Source organism: Aspergillus ibericus (genome assembly GCF_003184845.1).
Source record: "Aspergillus ibericus CBS 121593 unplaced genomic scaffold BO80scaffold_59, whole genome shotgun sequence".
NCBI lineage: Eukaryota > Fungi > Ascomycota > Eurotiomycetes > Eurotiales > Aspergillaceae > Aspergillus > Aspergillus ibericus.
In genome coordinates this window covers 133,979-161,578 of record NW_020292157.1, presented here as the reverse complement: position 1 = coordinate 161,578, position 27,600 = coordinate 133,979, and the positions used below count along the sequence as shown (strand labels likewise).

The following is a 27,600-nucleotide window of genomic DNA, read 5'->3' as shown; positions in this document are numbered from 1 at the left end:
AGGGATGTAAAATCCTTGATTATGTATTTTCATTAAGGTTTTTGCGCTTCAGCCGAAAAGGATAAAATCAGATGGTGAGCGAGCGGCATTTTATGATGGAAGTAGTCGCATCAATACCGGTATCCAGCTTTATTGACACATTCGGGTTGGCGAGCTGGGCTGGTGAATAGAGGATAATGTTGCGAAGAGAAGGTTGGCTCTGGTACTCTTGATTGCTTCGCTGCAAACCACAAAGCCCTCCGCTTGTAGTTCAGGAAAGGTGATTGAGTTGTATCCTCTTGCCTCACGATCTCTTTACGCAATACATTCATCCTCTCAGTTTTGGCATCCGGATGTTGTTGATGGATGAGTGCAGAAGTGCAGTATAGGCTCTTTCCAGGCATCAGATGACCTGCTTTTCTGCGGCCAAGAAATCGGGCCTGGCATGGACTCGGAGGACATCCCCGCACATCCGAATTTCATCATCATCGGGCTGAAATGTATTTTGCATTGTGGACGATGGCGGGTTGATTTATCCCGCGATGAAGGAATTGATCTTCATTACGATGGGTTTCTGAAATGGCCCAGTCGAAGTTTCTGGGCAGCCTTATAATGTCGTGACAATCGCTGTAAGTCCGGAGGAACATTCGAGACGCATTGTAGGCACTGACTTGTCTAGTAGTTAGCCTTGTCCCGATGTCCTTTTCAAGCCACTCAACTTACAAATTCAGGGACGCAGGTACCTTCCTTTCTGGAAGCGGACTCGATGCGCCTTATCCTCCGCCAATACGCCTCGGCAGAGACTTCCGTGCAGAAAATGGGGTAGATCTGCAGGATAAATATGCCAAGTAACAGCGCGTTAGCCATGGGCAGGAATATCGCAACTTTATTGAATGGTGCCCCTCTGTATGAAACCAAACCGCTGCTCGTATATGCACCAGACTTGTCAATCCGTTGCCCACAGTCTGCCATCACATCCATCATGACTGAAGGTCGTATCCCGTTGTCTTGGCCTGCAACCTATGGATCTGAGGACAGATATCATTCGCTGAATATGTTTTCCAAGACTTTTGTTCCAACCGGTAGGTAGAGGAAGATGGTGGAATTCTGCTTGGATAGGTGGGTGTCATGCCTTATTCTTAGATCGATGTCGCAATCGAGAATGCTCTATCAATGGTATTAGGCAATATCGATGCCTGGTGTCGAAATAGTCTTTATTGATTCCTAGACGCAGGAGAAAGATATAAAGTCAGCCTTGAGTCTCTCGACGAACGAGGAACAATATCACAACTCAAACATCCCACGCACCGAAATTCACACTTGTCTTTTCAGATATCCATGATGAAGCAGATCAAGACCTTTGTTCATCTGACGACCCTCCTCTCAGCTGCCACCAAGGTAGTTGCTCATGGTCATGTGAGCAACATTGTCATTAATGGCGTTTCCTACCGTGGCTGGGACATCAACTCGGATCCCTATAATTCGGACCCCCCTGTGGTAGTCGCATGGCAAACACCAAACACTGCGAACGGTTTCATTACGCCCGATGCATACGACACAGACGACATAATATGCCACCTGGATGCAACTAATGCTGAAGGTCACGCAGTCGTTGCTGCGGGAGACAAGATCAGTCTTCAATGGACCACCTGGCCCGACAGCCACCACGGCCCAGTTATTAGCTATCTCGCAAACTGTGGCTCGAGTTGCGAGACTGTGGACAAGACGACGCTTGAGTTCTTCAAGATTGACGGTGTTGGCCTTGTTGATGACTCCGAAGTCCCCGGCACTTGGGGAGACGATGAGTTGATCGCAGACAACAACACCTGGCTAGTGGAGATTCCAGCCGTTGCGCCCGGCTATTATGTTCTTCGTCATGAGCTGATTGCTCTGCATGGAGCAAGCAGTGAGAATGGAGCCCAGAACTATCCCCAGTGTTTCAATCTGCAGATTACCGGGACAGGGACTGCCGAGCCTTCCGGGGTACTGGGCACGGAACTGTATACCCCCACCGATGCCGGAATTCTCGTCAATATCTATCAGTCTCTGTCCACTTACGAGGTTCCTGGCCCGACATTGATCCCCGAGGCCGTGTCTGTTGTTCAGTCGAGCTCGACGATTACTGCGTCTGGTACGCCGGTGACTGGGACCGCTACCTCAACTGCAACATAGTGCTTCGATCACTTGAGCGACCGGACTTCGATTGACATAAGCTCAAGAGAACCAATAAACGGTCTTTGATTGGACTGCCATCACCATGAGCGGGAGTGGGCGGTCGGTTCAGCTCTGTCTGCTTGCTTAGTTGGGGCGAGTTGCTGTTTAAACATTCGTTTTCTTCCGCCCTGAGGTCGGTATCCGAGGCTGCTTGTATCCGTGTCCCCTCTTTTTCGAAAGACATTTTGCACCATACTTTGGAACATTCGTTAATTAAATTATGCTTTTCGGAACAAATCCCCGTAGGAAAATTACCATGGAATGGTGAAAATGGCCCTTATCTGATGTAGTTTCACATGGCTCAAGAATGTGGCTGGAAACCCGCAGATTCTGCCCAATAAGTGACGGTCACTAAGGAAGGCCAGCTGAAAGGACGGGAAGAATTAATGGATCCCTAAGCAGCACGTAAGCGAACCTGCGGCACCGGACTCCGCAGCCCGTACTCTCATCCCCGAGGATGAGGGTCAAAAAGCGGTCTAACCGCCGCCACGGAGGCTTTGCGTCCGCCTCCCCAGTCACCTGGCTGACCGGCAGGCTCGAAGGGGCAAGGCATGGTCTTGTTGACATCCATCCACCTGACGGAGAATTTCCGCCATCTTGACTCATTCCGACAACAAGCTTTGTGGGGATCGGACATAAAACACAAGCTTGGCGGGGTGTCCAGGCCCCGAGACATCGGAGTAACATCATCTCCCAGGCTGATACGGGGTAGATACAAGGGGCTTTGTTGTGATGAGATGTGCCCCCTGTCCAACTCCATGGACTGGGGTTGACGCCATCCCCACGAATGCGGGCGACCCTGGTTTACCCCGGAGGAAAGCCCCTAAAATGCTAGTTCCGAGGCGATCGAAAAGCCGGTCCGTCCGGGGGACGCTAACCCCATCCATCCAACACTCCCCACAGCTCGTGGAACTGGCCGCGTCCGATCACATCAGCGTCGCTGTTACCCCGACTAGCAGAAAGGAGGTAAGCGAGTGCCCGTCGTCTTTACCACCCAACGGCTCTGACAGGCTAGCAATGCTATCGCTTCCTCTCAGACGTGGCGCCCCTGTTTGTGGGGACCGTGAGATCCCCACGTTCTCTCCACAGCCTCCTCTCCTTTCAATGGTCACTACCCCGGAGATGATACGTACGACTCCCCAGTCCCCATCGTGAATAAGCCTAGAACTGTCGCTGGCGCAGAGCTAGTGCTTCCTGGACTTGGCCCTAGCTCCGGATTTTGTGGAAGCGACAGAAAAGCAATTGCTGCCCCCATATATACCGTTGTGTCTCTTCTCTCTTCTGTCAGGTTTCCAGGTTGCATCTCTGCCCTCCCTCTTTTCTCCCTGAAACACCAAAGTCTTTTTCTCCCTGAAACACCAAAGTCTTTTTCTCCCTTGAGCATCTTGTCCTTCTTGTTGGAGCTTCGAACTTTTTGTTTGTTCGCAGGCATTATGCCCTCTATCGAAATGACCGAGGACGTGCGGCCAACGCCCTCCCCCAAGACACAAGATGAGACCCATATCGAGAAGAACAGCAGCGAGTATTTTGAAAAGATAGAAGAGGGCCCTTCTTCGTACGCCGAGATTGCGGCGGCCTCTCTTTCACCCTCTCATCGAGAGTATCTCCTTCAACGTCATGGAACCTTGGATCTAGATCCCATCCCAAGCCCGTCGGGTGCAGACCCGTACAACTGGCCTACTTGGAAGGTATAAAAGCACTTTTTGTATCGCTGGTCCAGTTGCTGACTGCATGGCCTCGATGATAGAAATTGGCCAACCTGATCCTCGTCGCCTTCCACGCCTGCATGGGAACATTCACAGCCTCAATCATCCCTGCCTATGAGAGCATCGCGGAGGACCTTGGGGTATCAATGCAGAGGGCAAGCTACCTGACCTCCCTTCAGATCGCTATTCTCGGAGGCGCACCTCTGTTCTGGAAGCCATTAGCCAACCGATATGGACGTCGACCCATATTCCTTCTATCAACCATCCTCAGCATGGTATGCAATGTAGGCTGTGCGAAGAGTACTACCTATGCCTCTTTGGCCGCATGTCGAGCCCTTACGGCTTTCTTCATCTCACCCGCAGCAGCCATTGGCAGTGCAGTGGTTACAGAGACCTTCTTCAAGAAGGAGAGAGGCCGCTATCTGGGTGTCTGGACATTGATGGTCACCTTGGGTGTTCCAGTTGGTTCGTTGTCCTCTGAAGTACTAAGGTCGTTCCCCACTAACCGACCCTTTCTTAGGTCCTCTGATCTACGGTTTTATCACGTATCGCGTGGGATACCATTGGATCTTCTGGGTCTTGGCTATCACCAATGGCGTCCAGTTTATCCTGTATCTGTTCCTGGGGCCTGAGACCCGCTACATCGGTGGCAGTACGGAGGGCATTTCCGATTTCAAAGTCCAGTATTTGTCACTCCGCCGTATTGATCCAACACCACTCACACTCTACGAATTTGTCCACCCTTTGACCATGGCTGTGCGCCCCAGCGTGATGATCCCCGCATGTGCTTACGCCATGGTCTTCTTATTCGGTAGCGTGATGATCACAGTGGAGGTTCCCCAGCTTTTGCAAGCGAAGTTTGGACTCAACGCCGAGCAGCTCGGTCTGCAGTTTATCGGAGTGATCATCGGTACCATTCTAGGCGAGCAGATTGGAGGATCCATGTCCGACTACTGGATGACTCGGCGTGCACGCAAAGCACAACACAAACCAGATCCCGAGTTTCGTCTTTGGCTAAGTTATCCCGGTGTGATTCTGACGATTGTTGGTGTCATTGTTTTCCTGGTCTGCACCCAACAAGCCGCTGCCGACCACTGGGTCGTGTCGCCAATTGTAGGCACGGCCATTGCTGCCTTTGGTAACCAGCTTGTGACGACTGTTTTGGTGACCTATGCGGTGGACTGTTATCCCGAGGACTCTGGCAGTGTTGGTGTTTTCATCACCTTTGTTCGTCAAATGTGGGGATTCATTGGTCCATTCTGGTATGTTACGCCCATCCTTGGTAGTCCTTGATGAAACATGCACTAACAATGACTAGGTTCCCTGACATGTTCGACAACGTTGGTGTTGCGGCTAGCTCGGGCGTGGCGAGTGCATTGATGTTTGCTGTCAGCTTCTTGCCTATCGTTGCCGTCCATATGTTTGGGCGGAAATGGCGCAACTCTTAGGATAGCGTGTATTTATGACGGATGTACCATTTACGATTTTGAGTGAAATATACCATTTTTCTGTTTCCATTCGTGCTATGTTCTCATGGACAACTTACGTTGTAGCATGTCTCGCGACCCTTGGTCCTTAGGCCAGATACTATAGCCAAAGTATAAAAATACACTTCCTGTTCTTGGACCGTCCTTGCAACAATAAAAGATGTACTACCCTCAGAAAAGGTATACAATTTCTGAAATTATCACGCATCTCCTAGCTCTACTAACTCATAGATCAATGGCTCTCAAAACGCTCTCCGCCGCATATACGTACAGTGAAGCCTTAGTCCCCTAAGCAAACCAATGTACTCCGAGGTCAAGAGTGACTAGACAGGTATACTCACATAAAGGAAATGCCTGTGATGGTCCATATAAGAGTATGATTATGCTTGGTAAACCACAAGAGTGAACCATCACCGAACCAGACCCTGCCTCGCACACTAGAAACTGACCCAATCGCCAATTGGCACTTGACCTGTCAACCACGCATGAGAAGCTGCCAGCCAACTGCACCAACCTAGTACCATCCCACACTGGCGTGGCCACGCACTCCCACTCGCTCAACAGTCCAGAGCCGTCTAGTTGGCGCCACGCTCCCACAATCCGAACTTAAATCTGTGGTACTGTGGGGAGATTCTGTGCCACTATCCCACAGTAATTGATTGATAATGCCACAGCTAGAGTGGAGGTGCTGTGGGGAGAAACTAGGGGCTTTGTTGGTGCCTCTTGAGGGGGGTATACTTGTCTGATTGTATGTATGAGTGCTGCTTGGCGTATTCTCCACACTTCGTATCATTCATTAATCTTTGTGGGTTGACAGGATGTGGATTGGATGTGGGTGCATAAGAGGGTTTTACTGGTTTCTTGTGTATAGTATACGGGTGTTTTGGCTCTTCTCTTGTCAAATGGGAGGATCTTGGCTTGTACGGTCATGGAAGGTACGAGGTGTATCATCAGGTTAATTGGGACTTGGATCACTTGTTATCGGATTGTGTATGTTAGTACCTCCCACGCGGAATGTCGTTATCTGTGACCATTTACAACCATCGCCAGTCAGGCATCTTTCCAACCATTTCCAGCGGATTCCAACCTGGTATCGGCGGATCCCTTATTCTGGCTGCATGCCTTCCTATGCAACTCACTATCCCTTACTCTGCTTGCACCATCCGAGTCCAACTCATCGCAACTGCTAAAGTACAAGGCTGAATGCTGACTGTAGAAGCTGGGTTGCGAATGCTACACGCATGTCGACCCAACAATGAACCGAGGATCATTTCCCAAACATTCCAAGGGATGATCTGCCTCGGCTCTCTCCACACCCCACGCCTCTCCACACTCGTATCAGGATTGCCAAGGCCCGTTATCCCTCCTCTCGACTCTCGAGAAGATGAAAGTTGCGGAGATCGATGAATCCCCTCGATATCCCCAGGTTTATGTCGCCCAGAAATCGCTCCCCCGCATTTTCCACCCCGTGTTAACCCAACAATTGCCGCAAGTATTGTCCGCAAGAATTACTCCTCGTCCGGGCACCGTTCAGTCTACCCACAATACTCAGGCAAGGTTAAAATGTCTCGGCATCCTTTCGTCCATCGGATGGACGTCCAGACAACAATGAGGTAACCATGCACCCTTCTGTCGAGTGGTCCGTTATCTCCGAGAGTGGAGTCGGACGAACCCGACCAGAACGGTTAAGCGCGAAAAGGGAGCAACGAGCAGCAGCAGGCAGCAGGCAGCAGGCAGCAAACACTGGGAGCTATGGCAGTAATCAGTATAGCTGCTTCTGGCAAACAGCTTAAGCTCGTAAAAAGTTATTCCGGTCTCCAGTGAGGGTTTCTCTTCGAGGAAGATGTTTCTCTTCGATCTCTTGCAGACCATCCTCATATTCAAGGCCGACTTGCTGAGCCACTTTGCGCCACCCAGTGCTCCCCCCTCTGGCGGGGCATTTGATTGCTCGGTGGACTCTATCAAGTTATTGCTTCCAGCTGGGTCCAAGGTTCTCTATGCTTCTCACTATGAGGCCGATTTCAAATTTACGCCTCCGCTCGAGCATAATACTGGGGCTTTTAGGCAATCGTCGTTTGTCCTTCCAAGGAGTGCTTGTATCTTCCAGGCCAACTTAACACTTACTGGAGACACACAGCATAGTGTGGGTGTGGTTCTGCCGGATGATTGGAATGGGAGATTCTTGTATGCAATGTCCTGCTTGCCTGGCAGTTGCGCCATCTGCTAATTTGTGTACAGGACAGCGGGAAACGGGGGTTTCTCGGGAAGCGTTAGCTGGGGTGCCATTGTATGTTCATTATCCTCGCTCACGCGTCCACACACAGCTGCTGATACAAGCTACTACGATAGATTGATGCCTCTTGGTATGGCTTCGCTGCTATCTCTACAAACACAGGTCATGAGAGCTCAGGCGCTGAGTGGGCATACCATAATCAAGATGCTCTCGCCAACTGGGGCTACCGGGCTATGCACGATGCTGTTGTCAACGGAAAGTCCGTGACGGAGAAATTTTATGGGAAGGATATCTCTTATAGCTACTACCGCGGCTGCTCCGCAGGTGGAAAGCAGGGTCTCAAGGAAGTCGAGATGTTCCCTGATGATTTCGACGGGGTGATTGTCGGAGCTCCCGCTTGGTGGACAACTCATCTGCAGCTCTGGAACATGATTGTCGGTATCTGGAACTCACCAGCCGACTCGCCGCATCATCTGTCAAATAAGCAGTTTGATATACTGGCCAACGAAGTCATTCGCCAGTGTGATCCGCAGGACGGAGTGGTAGATAACATGATCATGAACCCGGATGCATGCACCTTCCGGCCAGAGGCTCTCCTGTGTGCCGACGACGCCACGGATCTTTCGACCTGCCTGAACACAGAGCAGGTCAAGACCGTTTACAAGCTTCACAACGACTGGGTGGAAGCCAACGACACGTTTGTTTTCCCGCACCTCGCTCTAAGCAGTGAGTGGAGATGGAGCGACTTGGTGGCCTCACCCTCGAGGTTCGGTACTGAATACGTCAAATGGATGCTACAGTTGGGTAAAGACTGGACGTGGGAGGACTGGAACCCCGATCTGATCAAGTTGTCGGACGAGCTTAACCCTGGAAATGCCACAACGGACGACTATGATCTTACTCCCTTCCACAACAAGGGCGGCAAGATCATCCACTACCATGGCTGGTCGGACTGGTCTATCGCTGCAGGATCAAGCATTTACTTTTATGAACAAGTCACCAATGCTTTGGAACCGAAGGGAATAAATTTGGATAACTTCTACCGCTTCTATATGATTCCTGGAATGGGGTAAGCTTCCTCTGTCCTTTGACTCTGCAGCACCTGCTAACGAACCAGTCACTGTGGAGGCACTTCGGATCTAATGGGAGCGCCTTGGGTTATTGCTGGAGATGGACAATCCTCCAGTCTGGGAAGGGATGGAAACATCCACAGCGTGCCTGGGCATGAGGATGCGCGTCACGACGTGGTCCTTGCCATGATGAACTGGGTTGAGAATGGGACCAGCCCGACCGAGTTGATTGCGACGAAGTTTGTGAATGATAAAAACCCACACGAGGGGGTGTATCGCCAACGGCCATTGTGCATGTATCCTGCGCAGGCTCAGTACAAGGGCTCGGGGGATATTGATGCAGCAGATAGTTGGGAGTGCAGGGCGCTGTGATACAATCCCTCTGCATAGAATATTCTCATCGAAATTTAAGTTCAATGTCGGTCGCGACGAGAGTAACATATGCATAACCCGGAGGATATTCCGATCACAAGTTCAGGAACTACTTAAAACTAGGAGTCCACGCGGCAGCTCGTTGGTGGAGAAATTCGGCTGAGCCTGCCACCGCCGCCAACTGATCAACTGCGCCCCTCCGTTTATCGGGTATCGGAGCTTTATGCGAGCCCCTCCGCCCACCAGAATCTCCGCACCTGCACCTCTCTTACTTCCAACTCTTCCATAGATCCTTCACTGTCTTGGACAATTGCATCATCCGTATACATCATCATGTCCAACACCGCTCCTTCGGCCGACGATGAGGCTGTCTACAAGCCATACGACCAATTCCTGCTCTTCGGCGACTCGATCACCGAATACTCCAGTGGCCAGGACATGGGATTCGGGTTCCACCCAGCTTTGCAGAATGGTGAGCAAACAGGCATACCCTCTTAGCACCTCCACATACTGACTTGCCTAGCTTACAGTCGTCGCTTGGATGTGGTGAACCGTGGATTGGCGTACGTCCATTGACTTTAAAACGGAGCATCAATCACTGACTCTTCCACAGTGGATACAACTCACTTCACGCCATCAAGGTCTTCCCCAGAGCTTTTCCTTCTACGGAACAAGCTAATGTGCGACTCATGGTGAGCTTCTCTGACTTTAACCTGCAAAACAAGCCCCGCGACACTAATAGCAACACCAGACCATCTGGTTCGGCGCCAACGACGCCAGCCTTCCAGCCTTCGAACAGCACGTCCCTATTGAAACTTACAAGGCGAACCTGAAGCGCATCATCCAGCACCCCTTGACGGTTGCTCAGAAGCCCCGCATCATGATCATCACCCCACCCCCCATCAACGAGTACCAATTGGCTGGGTTCGATGCCATGAAGGGAAACCCGCATCCGACTCGCACTGCCGCTCACACCAAGAAGTACGTAGAGGCTGCGCGGGAAGTCGCTGCTGAATTCGGATTGCCTGTTGCAGATGTCTGGAGCGCGTTCATGTCGAGTGTGGGGTGGAAGGAGGGCCAGCCGCTTGTTGGATCGAGGGATGTGCCTTACGATGACAAGTTCGCGACCTTGTTCACGGATGGACTGCATTTGGCGTCGAATGGGTATCGCATTGTCTTTGAGGAGGTCATGAAGACGATTGGAGAGAACTGGCCTGATCAGCTGCCGGAGAATCTTCCTTATGTATTTCCGGCGTGGAGCGTGGCTCCTAAATAGCTGCAGTGGTCAGTTGTAAAGGGTGGTGGTTAACATGGACAGTCCGTGAATATATATATAGTGGGCAGGTTCACAGGATCGGTGGTGGCGCTATTAGACGCAGGCACCAGAGTGGAATACTATATGTAAACCTATAGAGTGAATAGAAGACCCATGCAGCCACGGATGGCGTTATTGGCGCCTACTATTGAACCTCCAACGTGCAGATGAATAGCAGACAGTTAATGGCTCGTGGGATGAAAGCGGTCTAGATGCGGCGCACGGAGGCCGCTGGTTGGCTGGGCGGCGGTGGTTTGGATCCCCTCACGATTTCCGGTCCGACGGCTCTTCTCGACTCTCCTCATTCCCTTCTGCCACCTCCTCGACTCCCACTATTCTTCAACGACTTTCTCCACCCCATTTTCTGACGACTCAAAAGTGCTTGCGCCTCTCTTTTAGCGACCTCCTTCTTTTCGACTCCCTCGTTCCCCCGCAAAGGCATCCTAGAGAAACTCCCGCCCATTCCTCGTCCCCCTCGACCCTTTCACGACAGCTGAACAGGGCGTACCTTATTGCATTCTCTTGAATACAGTGCTTTGCCTCGGATAATTTTCTCTACGGCATTTTCTTATCAACTCCGTGAACTCGAACAAGTGAAGTGTCATTTAGGCGTATCGAGCCTTCACTCCACCTTTGACCTGACAACTTTCCCACTGCACATACCACAACGCCTCCCGCCTCTTCCCTTCCACCGCCGTTCTCCGTAACACGATCGCTCAGCTCCTTCCTCGCAGCACCCCCGCCGATAGCCTTTTTTTTATATGTTCTTGAAGAGATTCGCGGATACTCGTTCTTAGAAAATCGGGGGGACGGCCGTTCGGCCGTCACGCAGCACGAGGGAGGAGGACTGAGGATAAGCGGGCTACGGTAGCAGCTGATCCAAGATAACATATTGTGGAGGAGAAGCGAACTGCCTGGTATCAGAGATTGGTTGTGTTTGTCTGCAGGTCTCTTTCTTGACGTTCCTGTGTTTCGCCACCATCCAGCGTCCCGTTCGTCCGTCTGGATATGGATGCCCAGTATCCTTTTGCTTCCCGCGACGAAATTTGGCGTGTTTTTGAAGAGCTGAAAGAGCTCCACGCCACGCAGTTTGAACAGGCGGAGCGGATCGCGAGATTGGAGCGTCGCAGGGACGAGGATGCAAGGTTGAGAAGTGTTTGGGGTCCTCTGTCGCCTTTTCCTAGCTCCGTTGGGGGCACAATCCCCACAGGTGTGTGATAGTTCCCTGGGTCTTAGCGAGCACTTGTTAGAGCATGGCTGATAGCTGTCTTCTGCAGAGTCGGTCTTCCATACCCCCGCGGACGCTTTCAAGGGATTCGATCAGGGACACCAGCACGGGGCGGTCACTACAATGGGTTTGGACAACGAAGATGAGCCACGACGGGGAACTTCCCGGGCGAACAGCGTTAGATTTGATGAGAGTGCCATCCATGGGTACTACGGGCAAACTAGTCGAACTAACAGTGAGTTGCCGCTGCGGACGGGGAGCGGACTCGGAAGCCACCCGTTGACGGAGCGGTCTCTGTCCCATCGGTCTGATGGAAGACAAAGCTCCTCTGGACATTCGCACCACTCGGCTCGTACCAACAGTCTGGGTTTTGAAACAACTAGCAGAATGTTGAGCTCGGCCGGGTCCCCTCTGATTCCTCCCCCTGGCCTGTTCCTCCTTGGCCCAGTACCGTGCATCATTCGCTGCTGGCTGACAACCAACTTTTCCAACGATTCTCTGCTGTACGCCGCTGTCTGCTCGGGCTCCTATACCTCGTCGCTGGGATATCCGATGATCCAGACGCTCGGTCTGGCCGATCAGGTTTTGGATGAAGGGGGTCTCCAGTACATCAAGCTCCCGATCTACCTTCCCGAAGCTAGTGTGCACCAAGCCTCTTCGCGGTCCAGTAGCCCTGAGCCTCAGGTACCTACTTTGACCATTCGATTTTTGGTTCGTGAGGTCGACCCCAGCGACAATTCGATCCAGATTATCCTGGGCAGCGACGTGCTCCGCTCCCATAATGCCGACGTGTTGTTTTCTCAGGACAAAATCATCATGGTTGACGACGAACGAAACAAGGTCTCCATTCCCTTGGTGCGCCCCGAGGATGATTCGGTCTTCAAGTCTTTGTCCACGATGACGGATGCCGCTCGCATCGGACGAAAGGCCGGCTCTGTCCAAGGGGACATCCAGGCGGATACGAACGGTCATGCGACATTTGGCGTGATTGGACGTCCTGCCAGTCTTTCTCGTCCGGCTACCTCGACATCTGCGTCTGCGAGGGGGTCTCCTGAGGGGTCCGAGGAGAGTCGAAAGACCCGCCCGGATACCCAGGAGTCGTTGACGGACACAGACACCCAGAAGGAGCCGAAATCTGGCGTGGAAACCGACGCTCAAGCTATTGGTCCGGCACGGGTGGAGGCGACTGGCGTCTGGGGCTCGTGGAAACGCGATTCCAAGTCAGATGCGAACGCTTCCGCGGCAGGCAAGGCGTCTCGTGGCCGTACTATGAAAGTTTTGCGGCCCACGAAGGCCTCTACACGCGCCACGCCGGCGACGGCCACGCCTAGCAGCTCTGGAGCCGATTACGCAGGAAATTCGGCATCGCAGCCGGCTTCGACGCGCGCATCGCCCGACGGGACCCGGACGAGCAAGCAGTGGCCTAGCAATCCGGTTGGAGGCGCGTCTGCCTTTGGATGGCTCAACACGACGCAGCCCGCCGGACGTGCCGGATGACTGACCCCCTAAATGAAACATATTAGGGCGTGCGATTTTGTAGCTGCTGCGTGTCTTTGGTCGCCAGACTAGTCCAATAATAACTGATTATCCTATACCTCAATCCACACGTAGTCTCCTCCCTCTAAAGAACCGCTCAAACCCACCCAAAACCAATAACTCAAATCTTCGCCAAACTCTCCACCGCCCCCCTCGTCTCATCCTTCATCTCCTTCACCAACCCACTCACCTCCCTAAACCCCTCATGCCTCGCATCCCCCAAAATCTCAAACAACACACTCTCACTCGTGGTCACGATCGCCCCCGCATCCCGCAACCTCGCAATCGCCACCCCCCTCTCCTCCTGATTCACACTACTCACGCCATCCACAATCACATACACCCGATGCCCTCTGGCCAATAGATCAAGCGTCGTCTGCGTCACGCAAATATGGGTTTCGATGCCCACAAGGAGGACATCGAGCGGTGTGTCCTTGGCATTTGGGAGGAGGGAATTGATTTCGGGCGTTATCATTGAAAAAAGGGTTTTGTCGACATTGGCGACGATGTTTTTTTGGATGGCGGGGGTGGAGAGCAAGGTGGTGAGTTCGGGGACGGTGGGGCCGAGTTTGCTGGTTGATTGGGTGGTTATGTAGATTGGGATGGAGAGGGGGGCGGTGGATCGGAGGAGTTTGGTGGTTGTGGTTATTCTGGTGTTTCTATGTTAGGGGGTGGGTTGCTTTGGGGGATAGTTGGGTTGCTTTGGGGGATAGTTGGGTTGCTTTTGGGGGGAGGGGAGGGGACGGACACTTTGGGGAATTCGTGGATGGCGTGCCGGAATTTTTCTTGGAGGTCGCAGATACTAGAGTTTTGGTGTTGTGTTAGTGTTGGGTTTGGAAAGGGAGTTGGGTGAGAGGGTGGACTTGGATTGATCATGGGATGGGATGGGTTGAGGGGTGCGTACAAGAGCGCTGGGTTGCCTGTGATATTGTTAGTGTGGACTTGTGGGAGGGAGGGAGGGATCACGTACGGATGCGGGTTACGCGGGAGAGGCTGGCCATTTTGGTTGATAGGGGGGTTTGAGGTGTTGGTTTGATTGATTGTTGAGGTCGGTTGACAGGAGGGATACTGCTGGTGATGGATGGGATTCGGATGGATGGAGGAGCGGGGAAGCGAGGGGGTCGAGGTCAGGTGTGCGGGGAAATCATTCCTGCCGTGTTTCTCAGGCTCACTATGGTGATTGCTTAGTGGCTTGCATAGTGAACCAATGAATTTGATACATTATTCTGGTATTCTTTGAGAGACGATGTTCTTTCTAGAATGTTTCATCCAAACTTTTATGTACAAGTCTATCGGTTATACAAGAATCTCCTGCACCTTCGCCCGTCCCTCAAACCAGCTGTGGTCGCCTTTTAAAGCCGCCTGTCGGATCGCATACACCTCGTCCAAGAACGCAGGCACAAAGCTGCCCGGTCCCCGCACATACTCCTTCGAAGCCGCATTCTCCGCAGCAATCTCGTACATCAACAGACCGGCTAAGACAGCAACGAATTTGTCTTTCGGGTGTGTAGTCAAGAAAGCCCCGGAGACAGTGCCCACGGCACAACCAGTCTATATTGTCAGTAGAAACTCTCTTCAAAGCTTTGGGAAAACCTACGCCGGTGACTTGTCCGAGGAATTCGTGGCCGTTTTCGATTGCAACTACGCGCTCTCCGTCGCTGAGGTAGTCAATGGCACCAGTAAGGAGAACAATGTTGTCTACGTGGTCAGCTAGAGTCTACCAGTTCAGAAACAATACTTACGCTCTCTCTTGGCAAGATCGCGCGCCAACCTGGCCTTTCCTTGACTGTCCAGACTGCTTGGCCCGCTGTCGACGCCGCGCTGCGTTACGCCGCTGCTGCCAAACACCTGACGAATCTCTCCTTCGTTGCCTTTGATGAGATCAAAGTAACCGCCAGCCATGAGCTGGGTGACAGCACCACGGCGGATCCCGGTAGCGGCGGCGCCAACCGGGTCGTACACCACGGGATTCCCGCGTACATTGTAGGCCTTGAGGGCTTTTAGATAGTTCGGAATGCTCTCGCTCGTGAGGGTGCCCATGTTGATGACCAGCGCACCGTCGAACTGGCAGAGATCGACAGCTTCGTCTCCGTACGGTGACATGATCGGTGATGCCCCCCTACATATCATTAGAAAAAGCGGTAGCTTGCATGGAAGAGGAGAATCACATGGAAAGAGCAACATTGGCGACAAAGTTCGCTACAACGTAGTTGATCATGTTGTGCACCAGCGGATGGCCCTTGACAACCTCTTGGACAACCTTAGGCACCTGTTCGAGCAACGCTGTGGTGTCACGGACGGCCGTCGCCTCGCTCCGCACAAAAGGTGGAGGGCTGGAGATGAGTTTCGCAAACTCGGCGGCGGCTGCCGTCGGGTCGTCTGCAGCCATGATAGCGCTGACGATCGCGACGCCATCCAGGGTTTTTTTAGGAGCCCGGGACTGGTAGAGAACCCGCTGAACATTGGATGTGTTGATTCCACCAATGGAGACGGTGCCAACCGAACGACCCGAGTCTGAGATGGCCTCGAGGATGGCTTGGGTTCCGGCAGTACCGATGATGGACTTGGTGTTGGTTTTCCTACCGTTGTCAGTGATGTACGTCCATCAACCGCTAGAGACCTACGTCGGAGTGGCAAACATGGTGCCAATCCCAAGGTAGTCGGCACCTGCAGCGACTGCCTTTTGCGCTTCCTCGATGGAAGAGGCACTGATGCCAATTATAGCGTTCTCGGGGAGAAGCTTCTTCGCCATTTCGATAGCTGCAAGCAGTCAGACTAGTCGAGTAAATAGGCAGCTCAAGCATACCCATGTCATCTTGTCCCAGATGGACTCCCTCTGCGCCAACAGCAAGAGCGACATCAACACGGTCGTTGATCAGCAGAGGTACGCCATACGCCTTGGTGATCTGGTGCAGCTTCTTGGCCGTCTCGATTTGGGCGCCTGTGTCACTTTTCTTGTCTCTGTACTGGACAATCGTCACACCTGCATTCCATCGTCAGTAGTGAAAATAGCGTGAAAAAGCGCGACTCACCTCCTTTCAGAGCTGCCTCGACGACCGTACACAGATTGCGACCCTTGAGGATGGCGGGGGTCGAGTCCGTGACCAGGTATACGGAGAGATCCAGGGTCATTTTGTGTGAACTAAGCGGGTTGAGTTAGATTGATGTGACGCACAGCACGGAATGGTCACCCACCAGGATTCGGGGTAGATACTCCTCCACGATGGCTGCGATAGTACTGAGAGAACACCCGGCTGGTGGTGTTGGGAAGAGGAGTGGGGGGACCGCCAAAGTTAGTCATTTCGACCAACGACATCATTCTCGCCATCTCCCCGTTCTTCCACCGAATCCGTGTCCTCGAGAATATTTAGGACTGCGACTGCACTTGCACAGTATGATACTACAAGATGAAGAACCAGTGAATGATTACGTCTACGAATATTTTCAGGATAGCATCTAGTACAGCACCACGAGTACGCCGTGAGCTTGCACGAATGCTTCGCCTAACGGTGGATATACTAGCGGATCGACTGAGCTATCCAGGAATGAGCTTGAGTTAGCACCTCCAAGCAACGCACATGGTACGGTAGGTAAGTGGTCAGTTCATCCGAGTTAGCATCTGGCACCATGGCTACACGGAACTTACGGAGGAGCAGAAGCAGTACTTCCAGTGACCCCGTTGGGACTCGGGACTGAATCAGTCTCCACATCGGATGGCGACACTGACAGAGCTCCGGCTGTGCACGGCGTTTGCTCGTGCTGGCTGCTGCTCATTCTGACCAATGATCTGGTCGTGCAGGCTCACACGGTCGCACGGAAGGAACCCCGATCGAGGCGCCGACTAGCCCAAAGTTACCCCCAAAGTTCCTCTATCTACGGAGTACATAGTCCAAGGCCCTAAAGAAGTCAATGCAGGGGCACATTCTTGGTTGAGACAGCAACGATAATCCAGTAGGTACCCCTGCGGGAAGCATAAGCCGTAGGCAGCCGGGCAGATATCGAGTTACTGGCGACAGACTGGCCGGCACGCTAGTCGGACCCGAAGCACTGGGCCTGAAACGGTCAATAACAATGGCTCCACTGCGCAGAAGTACAGTCTCTGTAGGACTCGGTAGGTGTCTCCAGGCAGAACAGGCAGAAGGCAGGCAGGTTACCAAAGGGCGAGGTGATGCTGGTACCACCTGGAGTCACCCAGTGAGCCACTTGTGTTATAGGTCCAGCAGAGTGACACTGAATCAGGTGGAAAGATGCCAGCGGAGAGCGCAGAGGGAAAAAGGCCGGATGGAGATGCCTCAGAACTCAGGAGCCTCGGCTGAGTCAGACGCCCAAAATTTTCTGCCTTTCCACTTTCCACTGAATCTGCCCGGCCAAAGGCTCGGCTTGGCGCAAATCGGCTCGGACTTTTTTTTGTTTGGGCTTTTTCTTCGCTCTTTCCCTCTTTCTTCTTCTCTTCTCCTCTCCTCTTTCCTCTTCCACCCACTTCCAACTCATCCACCTTTCAGACTTTTCATCGCCATTTTCATCAGCTTGATCACGCTGTTGCGTCCCCAACTCATCTTCTGCCAGGCTTTCACTTCTGCCTGCTAGTTTCCCACACGTTTTGTTCACGCTTAAGCCACTCTGGTTCGTCGCCCCGGTCTGTTGTCAGTCCGCCATCAGGATTACGAAGCTAACCGGGCTCTCACCACAGAAGAACCACCCGCTGGTTTCTCTCTCTACCTGCCAGAGAAAGCCACTGAAAACAGAGTCGGTCGAGAACTTGTCTATGTATTCGTCCTGCGTCAGAGATCTCGATCACCACCTGCCGCTCAAGCTGCAATCGTTTCGCTTCACGTCGAAACCTTGTAGTATACACTCGAAGTCCTGTGGCTGAAAGCTTCGGGCTGTCCTTTTCGCTGTGTCCATCGTTCCTCTGAAACGATCCCAACCGCCATCATTCCACCAACCTTAGGAATATCCCACGCATGTCTTGTTCTGTCAAGATATCCTTGGTCCAGAATCCCTCCCGCCTCACTCTTATATAACCATCTCGCTTAGTCTCGTGAAGAGTCGTCGCTCACCCAACCGTCATCATGGCCACTGTCAACATTCGTCGGGATGTCTCCGATCCCTTCTACCGCTACAAGATGGAGCGTCTCCAGTCCAAGATTGAAGGCAAGGGCAACGGTATCAAGACCGTCGTCGTCAACCTCAACTCGGTCGCCCAGTCTCTCAGTCGGCCTCCGGCTTACGTGATCAAGTACTTTGGCTTCGAGCTCGGTGCTCAGGCCAACGCCAAGCCCACCGATGATCGCTGGATCATCAACGGTGCTCATGATGCCCCCAAGCTTCAGGACTATCTGGACGGCTTTATCTCCAAGTTCGTGCTGTGCAAGAAGTGCAAGAATCCGGAAACGGATGTTGTGGTCAAGGATGAAAAGATTTCCTTGGACTGCAAGGCCTGTGGACAGCGCTCCGAGGTTGACTCCCGCCTGAAGCTGAGCACGTTCATCCTCCGCAACGGCACCCACACTAAGGGAGGGAAGAAGGACAAGGCGTCGAAGAAGGCCCGTCGTAACAAGGAGAAGAATGGCACTTCAAATGGCGACAAGGATGGCAGCCCTGGAGACAGCAACAACTCCGAGAATGGCGATGATGACAACGGCGATGTCGGCCTGGAAGCAGGCAGCGATGACGAACTGACTCGCCGTATCAAGGCTGATGCCAAGGGCATCGATGCCGAGGAGGACATCGATGACGATAACTGGGCTGTCGACGTGTCTGAAGAGGCTGTCAAGGCCCGTGCTAAGGAGCTCCCGGATGATCTCAAGCGCTCCTTGGTCCTCGAGGAAGGTGATGATGAGGGTGCTGATGGTCCTTCCGCCTATGACGAGCTTGGTAGCTGGATCCTCAACACTGCTACTGAGAAGGGCGGCGTCACTGCTGTCAGCGACGTGGACATCTACATGAAGGCCAAGGAGTACGGAATTGAGAACAAGCACAAGACCGTGGCTGTTCTTGCCCAGACCATCTTCGACGAGAAGATCACCAAGCAGATTCCTTCTCGTGCCGGCCTGCTTAAGAAGATGATCACCTCCGAGCGCCACGAAAAGGCCTTCCTCGGTGGAACTGAGCGCTTTGTCGGCAAGGACCGCCCCGAGTTGGTCGCTCAGGTTCCTGCTATCCTGCTCAAGTACTACGAGCACGACCTCGTGTCTGAGGACACCCTCAAGGCCTGGGGCTCGAAGGCCAGCAAGAAGTACGTCGACATCCAGACCAGCAAGAAGGTCCGCAAGGCCGCTGAGCCCTTCCTTGAGTGGCTCGAGAATGCCGAGAGTGAGGAAGAGAGTGAGGAGGATGACGAGTAGATCAGTGACCCGGCTTGCCGTGGTCTTCTGTCTGCTTGTAAGCAGACATTTCGGGTCTCTCATTAAATTGTCACGTGATTGTATTGTCTGTTCCAACTGATCTCCACTCTTTTCGGGTATGACAGTTTCGGTTGCCTGCTGTTGCGTGTTTTGGTTTTTGAAGTATAAGACTGAAAAGACTTGAAGACAAAATCACATGGGTTTTAGATAGCTGCCAATCAATCATTGCTCACTCTATCAACTTCATCTAGCGTAATGTGATGTTGCTATGTACTCCATTAAGCGTAGATCAAAACAATAACTTGGGGCTGCTTTCGGAGCTCGTGGGTCTTTCGGGGCTCTGCAAGCCGAGGAGTATGGAAACCAGCAGATAGTGATGATTATGAAAGTGTTCATTGCAAAACTCTCCACATACGGTGTGGTCTATATAGTCTACATCACCACTTCAACTCTTTACCATTCCAACTTCAACAAGTATCCATGCTCAAAACGCCAATGCTGCAAACCTCAACGATGTCCCCGGTATCGACCACGACCTTAACGGATCCTCATCCACCTCACAGATCTTAGGAGCGGGAGTCGGAATCGTCGTCCTCCTAGTCTTCGCCAACATCTTCAACAATTGACCCTTCTGCTCCTGGAAAATAAACCAGGTCAAGTCCGCATTCCACGTCTCCATGGCTTGGATCACGCTTTCGACAGATTCAATTTCCACGTTTAGGGAAGAGACACCGGTTTCCAGTGTTGGTTGGCTGGGTTTCGTCTTCCTCTGCAGGCGAGAGAAGTAATACTCTGGTCCTGCGTATCGGGATATCCAGGATGCGAGGAATTCGCAGATCCTGTCGCCGATGGATAACGGGAGACGGACGTGCGTGAGGAGGGTGATGAATAAGGGGACCATGGCGCGCCAGAGGGTGTGGTGTGGTGTGAAGGCGCGGGTGCCGTGGGATCCGGTCGTGGTGAGGGATAGTGATTGGGCGAAGGTAAGGGAGAGTGTTGTGTCGGTGGTTTGTTCAGGGATTTGTTGCTGGGCTCGGCGTTCGAGGGCCCTTTCTGCGTCTTGTCGGACTTTGTCCCATGTGCGGGTGTACAGGCGCTCCCAGCGGGGGAATTCGGTTTCGACTCGTGAGGACATGAAGTCACCGGCTGTCTTGCACATGGTTTCGATGGCTTTGCAGGCTGTGGTGGTGACGAAGATCTCTTCTTGGAAGTCAAATTCGTCGGGGCCTTGTTTCAGACGGGTGTCTGCGATTGCGGAGGTGCGGTTGGTCATGAGAGTGGTTGATGAGGAAGGCTCGTTGAATGAGGCTGGGAAGCTGATTCTTGAGGCTACTGGAGGCCATAAATCGTTGATGAGGGGGAGGAAGCTGTTCTCGTGGGCAGCAAGAGTTGGGAACACATCCACGAGGATTGAGAGTAAAGACCGGCGGAGGTATGGGGAGGGCGAGGATAGATGGGATGGGATGGATTTGATGATATGGAGGAGAATATTGTGGGATTTGCTCAGGGGCTTCTCGCTGTCTTCAGGCTCGCGCGGTGGAGGGAGCGGTTCGTCTGAGTCTTCTTCCTTGAGTAGATCAGCGAAGGAGTTGATATCTGTGTCTTGCTGTTCGGCCTTTTCGGGCTCGCTCTTCCAGGGCTTTTTCGGGTGTGGAATCATCTCATCTGCATCTCCAAGGTCTTCGGTTAATTTTACGCGTTTGGCCTTGCGATGCGCAAGATCCTGTGCCAAATTCGAGATCTGCAGTCTCTCGTACTGCTTTTTGCGGTGGTCAATGTGCCTGCTATCCTTCCCATCACCGATCGCTAGAAAGGAGGGACTTTTCGTGCCTTCTTCGACAATAGCAGCCAGCGTTCGGAACATCATTTCAACAAGTTTCGGGTAACCATGGTACATGTCTAATATACCAAATATTGAGTCCACCAGGTCATCCAGGTAAGGAATCAGCCGCACACCAGACAACTTTACCATCATCAATAGAACCTGTGGTGGATATGGCGACACATCAAAGGTGTTGAGCTTCAACGCCACTGAGTTCACAAGATAGTCGACGTTTTCAATGATCATTGTGCTAGCATCTCCATAATTGCAAGCTGCAGTGAGAATATTGAGACATGTCATGGCATGCTTCTGAAGACTCGAATTATTGGATGCGAGTAATTGGAGAACAGGGTATAGAGCGTCCATCAACTCTGGGCGAAAGGCCTCTCCGAGCTGCTGTGCCTGGAGAGCGACAGCTTCCAGAGCAAGTGCCTGAACTCGCCAGTCCCTGGACTCGTCGGCCAAAGGGTCGTTTAAGATAGGCAATGAAACGTAGTATAATTCCTCAATCATGCCAGGCTTTGACAAATGCTGACTTGAAGGTTCCAGCTCATCCGCCGAGATGAAATCATCGAATACCGATGTAAGTTGCGTGCTGCTCTTGAGAAATGTCAGTCCCAACCAAAGAGGGGCAATGAGAGCATTTCCGTGCTCCTGATGAACTCGGTTGATGATCAGACGTGTGATTTCATGGCCAGACTCAGACGCATTAAGTTTGAAAATCATGGACCGCAAATCACTTAGTGTTTGTTGCTGGCTCCTGTGCTCCAGAATGACGGAAGGGAATGAAACTGATTTGACTCCTTGATGCAGTACTTCCAGGCTCTGGCTATTTGCATCAGAACCTAGAGGCTGAAGAGCATTTGTCGTATTGTTCACAGAAGAAGCAACACTATCGCATATGCCTGACGCTAAGCTACTTGCCAGGATATCTGATCCGGATTGTACCTGTGATAACACCTGAAATGCAGTCGATATCTGCTTGACCGCCCACTGCTTCGCTGTTTCGTCGTTGCTTTGCATGGTCCTTGGAAAGGCAGTGACCCATGTATGTAGAGAGTTCTTCAAAGTGTCAACCACGAGTGGATATGTAGTTGCATGATGCTTAAGCGCAAGGAATGCTTCATTGGGTACTTGATTTTCATCCACATTGGACAGCACAACGACGGTCTCGACGATGATTGGCAGCGCCTCTTGTAGCGTGTTCTGGCAGTCTTCTACTATCATCAAGCAGAGCTCCAGGAGCGCTGTCTGGACCTCATGTCGGTCATGGCGTCTTATTTGGATGACATTCGCAAGAGCAAGTTTTATTTGCGTAGCTGTAGCCTTGAGCCAAGACCCGTCAAGCACGAGTTGATCATCTTCCTTCTGAGACGAAGCTGACTTCGCAGGGATCTCGGCCACCCGATCGTTTAGCACAGTCTTAATCAGATAGTTGAAAGTTTGTAGACAGATTGACAGAAGCTTAAAAGATCGCCGGATCTGAGTCGTCGGTTTTATGACCTTGGTCAAAGTCGAAACCGTACGCGGCATTATACTAGCCAACACGACCCGGTCTGTGGTACGCTGGAAGAGCGCTTGGAGTGCTTTGGCTGCAGATATGCAGAGTTCATCTGATCCCTCATCCACAACGCCTTCAAGCATAAGATAGACCATCTGATCCACGACAGTCGCGGTACCGACTTCATGGTAAACGGTCTGTTTGGCCAGGGGACCATCTAGGACGCTGAATATAGCTAGAAGACAGTCAAATCCCGCAATGGAGAGCTCGGATGACCGAGCCTGTGTAGTCTGCGTTCCACCTGACTTATTCGGTGTCCCGCCCACTATCAAGGTTAGCAGAATGATGAGCTGTTTGCCCATCTGAGGAGATAAGCGCCTTCGCCATCCTTTCTCGACAAGGATCCGCAAGCATTTAACGGAAAGTTCCAAAGAGTTGACAGGGGTCCGTTGGGTTTCGTTGAAGATATGACATAGCGGAAAGAATGCATATTCCGCTAACTTCTCATCCAGCGCATCTCTACGGGCTAGCTCGTCCAGCACATTGTACACTGGGCTGAGAGCTCGAAAGACATCATTTGGGGTAGCTTGACGCCCTCGGAACCGCAAGCCCACTGAGCTGAGTTCCACGCATGGCGCTTTGAGCTTCAGTTCCCATTAGCACAGATAAACCATGAGGCTGCTGAGTTCGCACCTTAGTGAAAGCTTCTTGTCGAGAGACCTCCATTGAGTTTACAGGGGGGGGTGCTATTGTGGGAAAAGAGCACTAATGTATTTTATAGCCATCGAACACACAACGTAGACATCGACACCAACGACTCCGCGGTACTGCTTAGATCCGGAGTCAAAAGATGCAAAGAGAGAGACCAGGCCATTATCGATAGTCCCTCGCCGCCTTAGCTCCCCGCTTTCTGCCGTGAATTGAAGGCGGTAACATGCAAGTGTTTGCACTGTTTGATGGGCCTTCTTCGCCCGCTCATCTTTGACTGCTGGTCTTTTCCTACAGTCAACTGAGGCTGTTTTCTTAGGAAAGGGGCTTAGGTGTATCTGTGTCACAGAGCCCTTGTCTGCCATTTTGAACTGTTTCCCCATTATTGCTTCAGGTAGCGTGGGTGATGATAGTCATATTATCACGTGACTTTAATGGATCTCGCGTCACGTCACGTCGCGTTCCCGTTCAAGCAGTCAAGGTGGAAGGCAGCAATGTCTACCTCGGGTGCCTGGTCTGTGGAACTCAAGACTCACTACATATAATCCCGCCAATCGCCATATTTAGGATGAAGGACGTTTAGTGTAACGTCTATGCCCACCGTTCACTCTTCCGCGTTTCTTACGCCTCTATTGCGCTACCCTTGCAGAAGACCTGCGCCAGCGCCAACGCAGTTTCATCCGACCTTCTACAGTGCACGCTTGACCCTGTATCGAGTAGAATCGCATTATTCGCTTTCGCAATCCAGGTTATCTGGGGTCTATCAGCAGCTGAAAAGGGTTCCTAACGGCATTTGTACGAATACAACGCGGCTAGCTCTCACAATGGCGGACTCAAAAGGCAGGAAGCAAGCTACCCTGGGGTATGTTCGAGATTCCCAGCTGACTCTTGGGTGCGTCTGAATGTGGCTGGACCTCAGATGCATCTACTATTATGTCTTTGCGAGTAAGCTAATATCTGTGTCGCAATCCATAGGAGGTTCTTCGGTTCAGATTCAAACTCGAAGGAAGCCCCCAAGAAGCAAACCACGCTATCATTTTCAAACAAGAAAGGCAAAGCCACAAAAGATGCGACTCGATCAGAAACGGTGCAAAATCCTGCCCCTGTCAACGGACATGTGGTTAACGGGAGCGCAAACGTTGACGCTGACACTGCGGACTCTGCCGCTGATTCTGAGCCGGAGGCTGTCAAGGCAGACGATCCGGGCGAGTCAAACAACTTGAAAAGAGAGAATAGCAGCGAAGAAGGGGATAGTGATGTTCAGCCTGCGAACAAGCGCCGCCGGAAGGCCTCGCAAGGGGACGAAGCACCCGCCGCTTCGAAAAGAAAAACCGCGACACCAAAGAGTCCCAGAAAGCGATCACAATCGAAAGAGCCGTCGCCACCAGCCGCCATTGTAAAGGCATCAGGAGAGATAACGCCGGAGAAGGAAGCAAGCGCCTCGGATAAGGAAGAAGCAGAAGAAGAGGCACAGTCTGCTAGCGAGGACGAAGAAGATGAGAAGCCCGAGATGAAGAAGAAGAAGATTGAGAAGGCTCAAGCTACATTGAAGGCCAACGGAACCGAACCCTACCCCGACTGGAAAGCCGGCGATCCGGTCCCATACGCCGCCCTCTGCACCACCTTCTCCCTCATCGAGATGACTACAAAGCGACTGGTGATCCTGGCCCATTGCTCGCTTTTCCTTCGCCAAGTACTGCGCTTGACTCCCCAAGATCTGCTCCCCACAGTCCAGCTTATGATCAACAAGCTGGCTGCGGACTACGCTGGAATCGAGCTTGGAATCGGCGAGTCCCTCATCATGAAGGCGATTGGCGAGAGTACTGGACGTAGTTTGGCCGTGATAAAGACGGATCAACATGAGATCGGTGACCTTGGCTTGGTGGCTGCTAAGAGTCGTGGCAACCAGCCGACTATGTTCAAGCCGAAACCCTTGACGGTTCGAGGGGTGCATGAGGGTCTCCTCGCCATTGCTAAGGTCCAGGGTCATGGTTCTCAAGACAAGAAGATCTCGGGCATCAAAAAGCTCCTTTCGGCCGCTGACGCAGCAACTGCAGGTAAAGGCAGCAAAGGCATTGATATTACCAAGGACAAGGGTGGTCCCAGCGAGGCTAAATACATTGTTCGATTCCTGGAAGGAAAGCTGAGACTTGGGCTGGCGGAAAAAACTGTGCTTGTTGCCCTTGCTCAAGCTGTAGTCGCACATGAGGCCGCTTTAGATGGTCAGAAGACTCCCGCTGCCGAGAAGCTGGCAGAAGGCGAGGCGATTCTGAAGACTGTCTACAGTGAACTACCGGCGTACGAAGTGATTATTCCTGCCATCCTCGAGCACGGCCTGTTCAACTTGCGCGACGTCTGCAAGCTGCAGCCGGGTATTCCCCTCAAGCCTATGCTTGCCAAACCGACCAAGTCCATTACCGAAGTGCTTGACCGGTTCGAAGGGAAAGAGTTCACCTGTGAGTACAAATACGATGGGGAGAGAGCGCAGATCCACTACGTCGCCCCTGACTCGATCCATCAATATCCGGGTGCGACGGCCACCTTGAAGAAGGACAGCAAAGGCCTCAGCGCCATCTTCTCTCGGAATTCCGAAGACCTATCGAAGAAATACCCCGATGTGCTTGCCAAGCTTGACGGCTGGATTAAGGACGGTGTGACAAGTTTTGTGCTAGACTGTGAGACGGTTGCTTGGGACACAGTGACCAAGAAGGTCCTGCCATTCCAGCAACTTATGACCCGCAAGAGGAAGGATGTCAAAGCGGAGGATGTCAAGGTCAAAGTCTGCGTATTCGCCTTCGACCTTCTGTTCTTGAACGGAGAGGTAAGTCTACTCCTTATATCCAGAATATCGCCTGCTGACTGGTATGGTAGCCTACCGTTAAGAAAAGCTTACGAGAACGCCGTGAACTGATGCATGAATCTTTCCAAGTCACTGAAGGCGAGTTTCAATTTGCACAATATGGCAACACGAACGTGGTGGATGAGATCCAGACCCTGCTCGACGAGAGTGTCAAGGCATCATGTGAAGGTCTGATGGTCAAGATGCTGGACACCGAGGAGAGTGGCTACGAACCGAGCAAACGGAGTCGAAATTGGTTGAAGGTGAGCGGGAAGAAGACACCTACACCGTCCAACTGCTAACTATAGGATAGGTCAAGAAAGATTATCTCAGCGGGGTCGGTGACTCTCTTGATCTTGTGGTTCTCGGCGCCTACCATGGTCGAGGCAAGCGTACTTCGGTATATGGTGCCTTCCTCTTGGCCGCGTACAATTCGAGTACCCAGACGTATGAGACGATCTGCAACATTGGCACCGGATTCTCCGAAGCAGTTCTGGAAGAGTTCTATAATGAACTCTCGCCTCTGACCATTGACCGACCCAAGCCTTTCTACTCTCATTCGACTGTTCCCAAGGACCAGCCCGATGTATGGTTTGAACCGCGACTTGTATGGGAGGTCAAGACTGCGGATCTGACCCTTAGTCCCCGATATAAGGCCGCAGCGGATGAATTCGTGGGGACGACTGGAGGAGGAAAGGGCGTTTCTCTTCGCTTCCCGCGCTTCATTAAATCTAGAGACGACAAGAAACCCGAGCAGGCAACGACCACGCGGGCCGTGGCGGAGATGTACCGCAAACAGGAGGCGGTCCAGAAGGAGAATGCTGGCAAGGGAGGAGTGGACGATGATTTTGAATACTAAGGTTCCCGAGTTCCTGCATGTCTTTGATGGCGTGGGAGGTACCTGTACATGTAATGCCGTTGGGGTTCTGGATACCCACTTTGATGTGTCTGCTTTGTTGCATTGTTAGAGTTCCAAGTTCCCTCTGTAAGGGCCCTTTCATCGAGTAGGTCAAGATCTGCCCTTTACCGACCGAGCGGGTGTTTCATGCCGTTCTCCTGTCTTGAATGCCACCTGCGATTAACAACCGTGGTATGGTACACATACCAAGCTTTCTTTAAGATGACGCCCGGTTTCAAACCGCCTCCCTTGCTTTGAATGAACATCCCTTTCTGGAGGCTTCTCTCATTTGGGGACGATTCCGACGAGCCATATTATTCTTCGACCCGCGTTGCCACGAGGCCT

At 52.3% G+C, this 27,600-nt stretch overlaps 11 protein-coding genes across 11 annotated transcripts; 8 read left to right on the top strand and 3 right to left on the bottom strand.

Annotated features, from left to right (window-relative positions):
- Positions 1-1,140: 1,140 nt before the first annotated feature.
- On the top strand, positions 1,141-2,279 carry BO80DRAFT_231057 (putative endo-1,4-beta-glucanase). Its single transcript, XM_025714468.1, has one exon. The coding sequence runs from the start codon at positions 1,318-1,320 to the stop codon at positions 2,149-2,151; it is 834 nt and encodes a 277-aa protein (XP_025570680.1). The 5' UTR covers positions 1,141-1,317; the 3' UTR covers positions 2,152-2,279.
- Positions 2,280-3,626: 1,347 nt separating this feature from the next.
- BO80DRAFT_449409 (putative MFS transporter) lies at positions 3,627-5,347 on the top strand (the record flags this gene model as incomplete). The annotated part of the gene is made up of 4 exons (XM_025721743.1): positions 3,627-3,881; positions 3,941-4,364; positions 4,420-5,161; positions 5,218-5,347. The coding sequence occupies 4 exons, from the start codon at positions 3,627-3,629 to the stop codon at positions 5,345-5,347; spliced, it is 1,551 nt and encodes a 516-aa protein (XP_025570679.1).
- Positions 5,348-7,229: 1,882 nt separating this feature from the next.
- Positions 7,230-9,061, top strand: BO80DRAFT_366668 (tannase and feruloyl esterase; the record flags this gene model as incomplete). Its single annotated transcript, XM_025716254.1, has 4 exons — positions 7,230-7,570; positions 7,625-7,673; positions 7,736-8,688; positions 8,737-9,061. The coding sequence occupies 4 exons, from the start codon at positions 7,230-7,232 to the stop codon at positions 9,059-9,061; spliced, it is 1,668 nt and encodes a 555-aa protein (XP_025570678.1).
- Positions 9,062-9,228: 167 nt separating this feature from the next.
- On the top strand, positions 9,229-10,403 carry BO80DRAFT_231013 (SGNH/GDSL hydrolase family protein). Its single transcript, XM_025714467.1, has 4 exons — positions 9,229-9,533; positions 9,585-9,624; positions 9,675-9,753; positions 9,813-10,403. Exons 1-4 carry the CDS (start codon positions 9,395-9,397, stop codon positions 10,335-10,337), a joined length of 783 nt encoding a protein of 260 aa, XP_025570677.1. The 5' UTR covers positions 9,229-9,394; the 3' UTR covers positions 10,338-10,403.
- A 981-nt stretch (positions 10,404-11,384) lies between these two features.
- On the top strand, positions 11,385-13,101 carry BO80DRAFT_468692 (uncharacterized protein; the record flags this gene model as incomplete). Its single annotated transcript, XM_025722948.1, has 2 exons — positions 11,385-11,586; positions 11,654-13,101. The coding sequence occupies 2 exons, from the start codon at positions 11,385-11,387 to the stop codon at positions 13,099-13,101; spliced, it is 1,650 nt and encodes a 549-aa protein (XP_025570676.1).
- On the bottom strand, positions 13,063-14,212 carry BO80DRAFT_429194 (putative isochorismatase family hydrolase). Its single transcript, XM_025720412.1, has 4 exons — positions 14,111-14,212; positions 14,045-14,060; positions 13,889-13,942; positions 13,063-13,790 (listed from the first exon to the last, which is right to left on the bottom strand). The coding sequence occupies exons 1-4, from the start codon at positions 14,139-14,141 to the stop codon at positions 13,262-13,264; spliced, it is 630 nt and encodes a 209-aa protein (XP_025570675.1). The 5' UTR covers positions 14,142-14,212; the 3' UTR covers positions 13,063-13,261.
- Positions 14,213-14,374: 162 nt separating this feature from the next.
- BO80DRAFT_392087 (bifunctional hydroxyethylthiazole kinase/thiamine-phosphate diphosphorylase) lies at positions 14,375-16,392 on the bottom strand. The gene is made up of 8 exons (XM_025717205.1): positions 16,336-16,392; positions 16,173-16,282; positions 15,947-16,123; positions 15,765-15,900; positions 15,309-15,719; positions 14,883-15,259; positions 14,738-14,838; positions 14,375-14,691 (listed from the first exon to the last, which is right to left on the bottom strand). The coding sequence occupies exons 2-8, from the start codon at positions 16,270-16,272 to the stop codon at positions 14,437-14,439; spliced, it is 1,557 nt and encodes a 518-aa protein (XP_025570674.1). The 5' UTR covers positions 16,273-16,282; positions 16,336-16,392; the 3' UTR covers positions 14,375-14,436.
- A 744-nt stretch (positions 16,393-17,136) lies between these two features.
- Positions 17,137-17,969, top strand: BO80DRAFT_230930 (uncharacterized protein). Its single transcript, XM_025714466.1, has 2 exons — positions 17,137-17,776; positions 17,831-17,969. The coding sequence occupies exon 1, from the start codon at positions 17,212-17,214 to the stop codon at positions 17,725-17,727; it is 516 nt and encodes a 171-aa protein (XP_025570673.1). The 5' UTR covers positions 17,137-17,211; the 3' UTR covers positions 17,728-17,776; positions 17,831-17,969.
- Positions 17,716-19,728, top strand: BO80DRAFT_429192 (translation initiation factor eIF5). The gene is made up of 2 exons (XM_025720411.1): positions 17,716-17,758; positions 17,826-19,728. Exon 2 carries the CDS (start codon positions 18,213-18,215, stop codon positions 19,485-19,487), a length of 1,275 nt encoding a protein of 424 aa, XP_025570672.1. The 5' UTR covers positions 17,716-17,758; positions 17,826-18,212; the 3' UTR covers positions 19,488-19,728.
- A 106-nt stretch (positions 19,729-19,834) lies between these two features.
- BO80DRAFT_392079 (uncharacterized protein) lies at positions 19,835-23,634 on the bottom strand. Its single transcript, XM_025717204.1, has 2 exons — positions 23,504-23,634; positions 19,835-23,454 (listed from the first exon to the last, which is right to left on the bottom strand). Exons 1-2 carry the CDS (start codon positions 23,534-23,536, stop codon positions 19,972-19,974), a joined length of 3,516 nt encoding a protein of 1,171 aa, XP_025570671.1. The 5' UTR covers positions 23,537-23,634; the 3' UTR covers positions 19,835-19,971.
- A 380-nt stretch (positions 23,635-24,014) lies between these two features.
- BO80DRAFT_429190 (DNA ligase (ATP) CDC9) lies at positions 24,015-27,406 on the top strand. Its single transcript, XM_025720410.1, has 4 exons — positions 24,015-24,380; positions 24,494-26,339; positions 26,390-26,620; positions 26,671-27,406. Exons 1-4 carry the CDS (start codon positions 24,343-24,345, stop codon positions 27,214-27,216), a joined length of 2,661 nt encoding a protein of 886 aa, XP_025570670.1. The 5' UTR covers positions 24,015-24,342; the 3' UTR covers positions 27,217-27,406.
- The last annotated feature ends 194 nt before the right edge of the window (positions 27,407-27,600 follow it).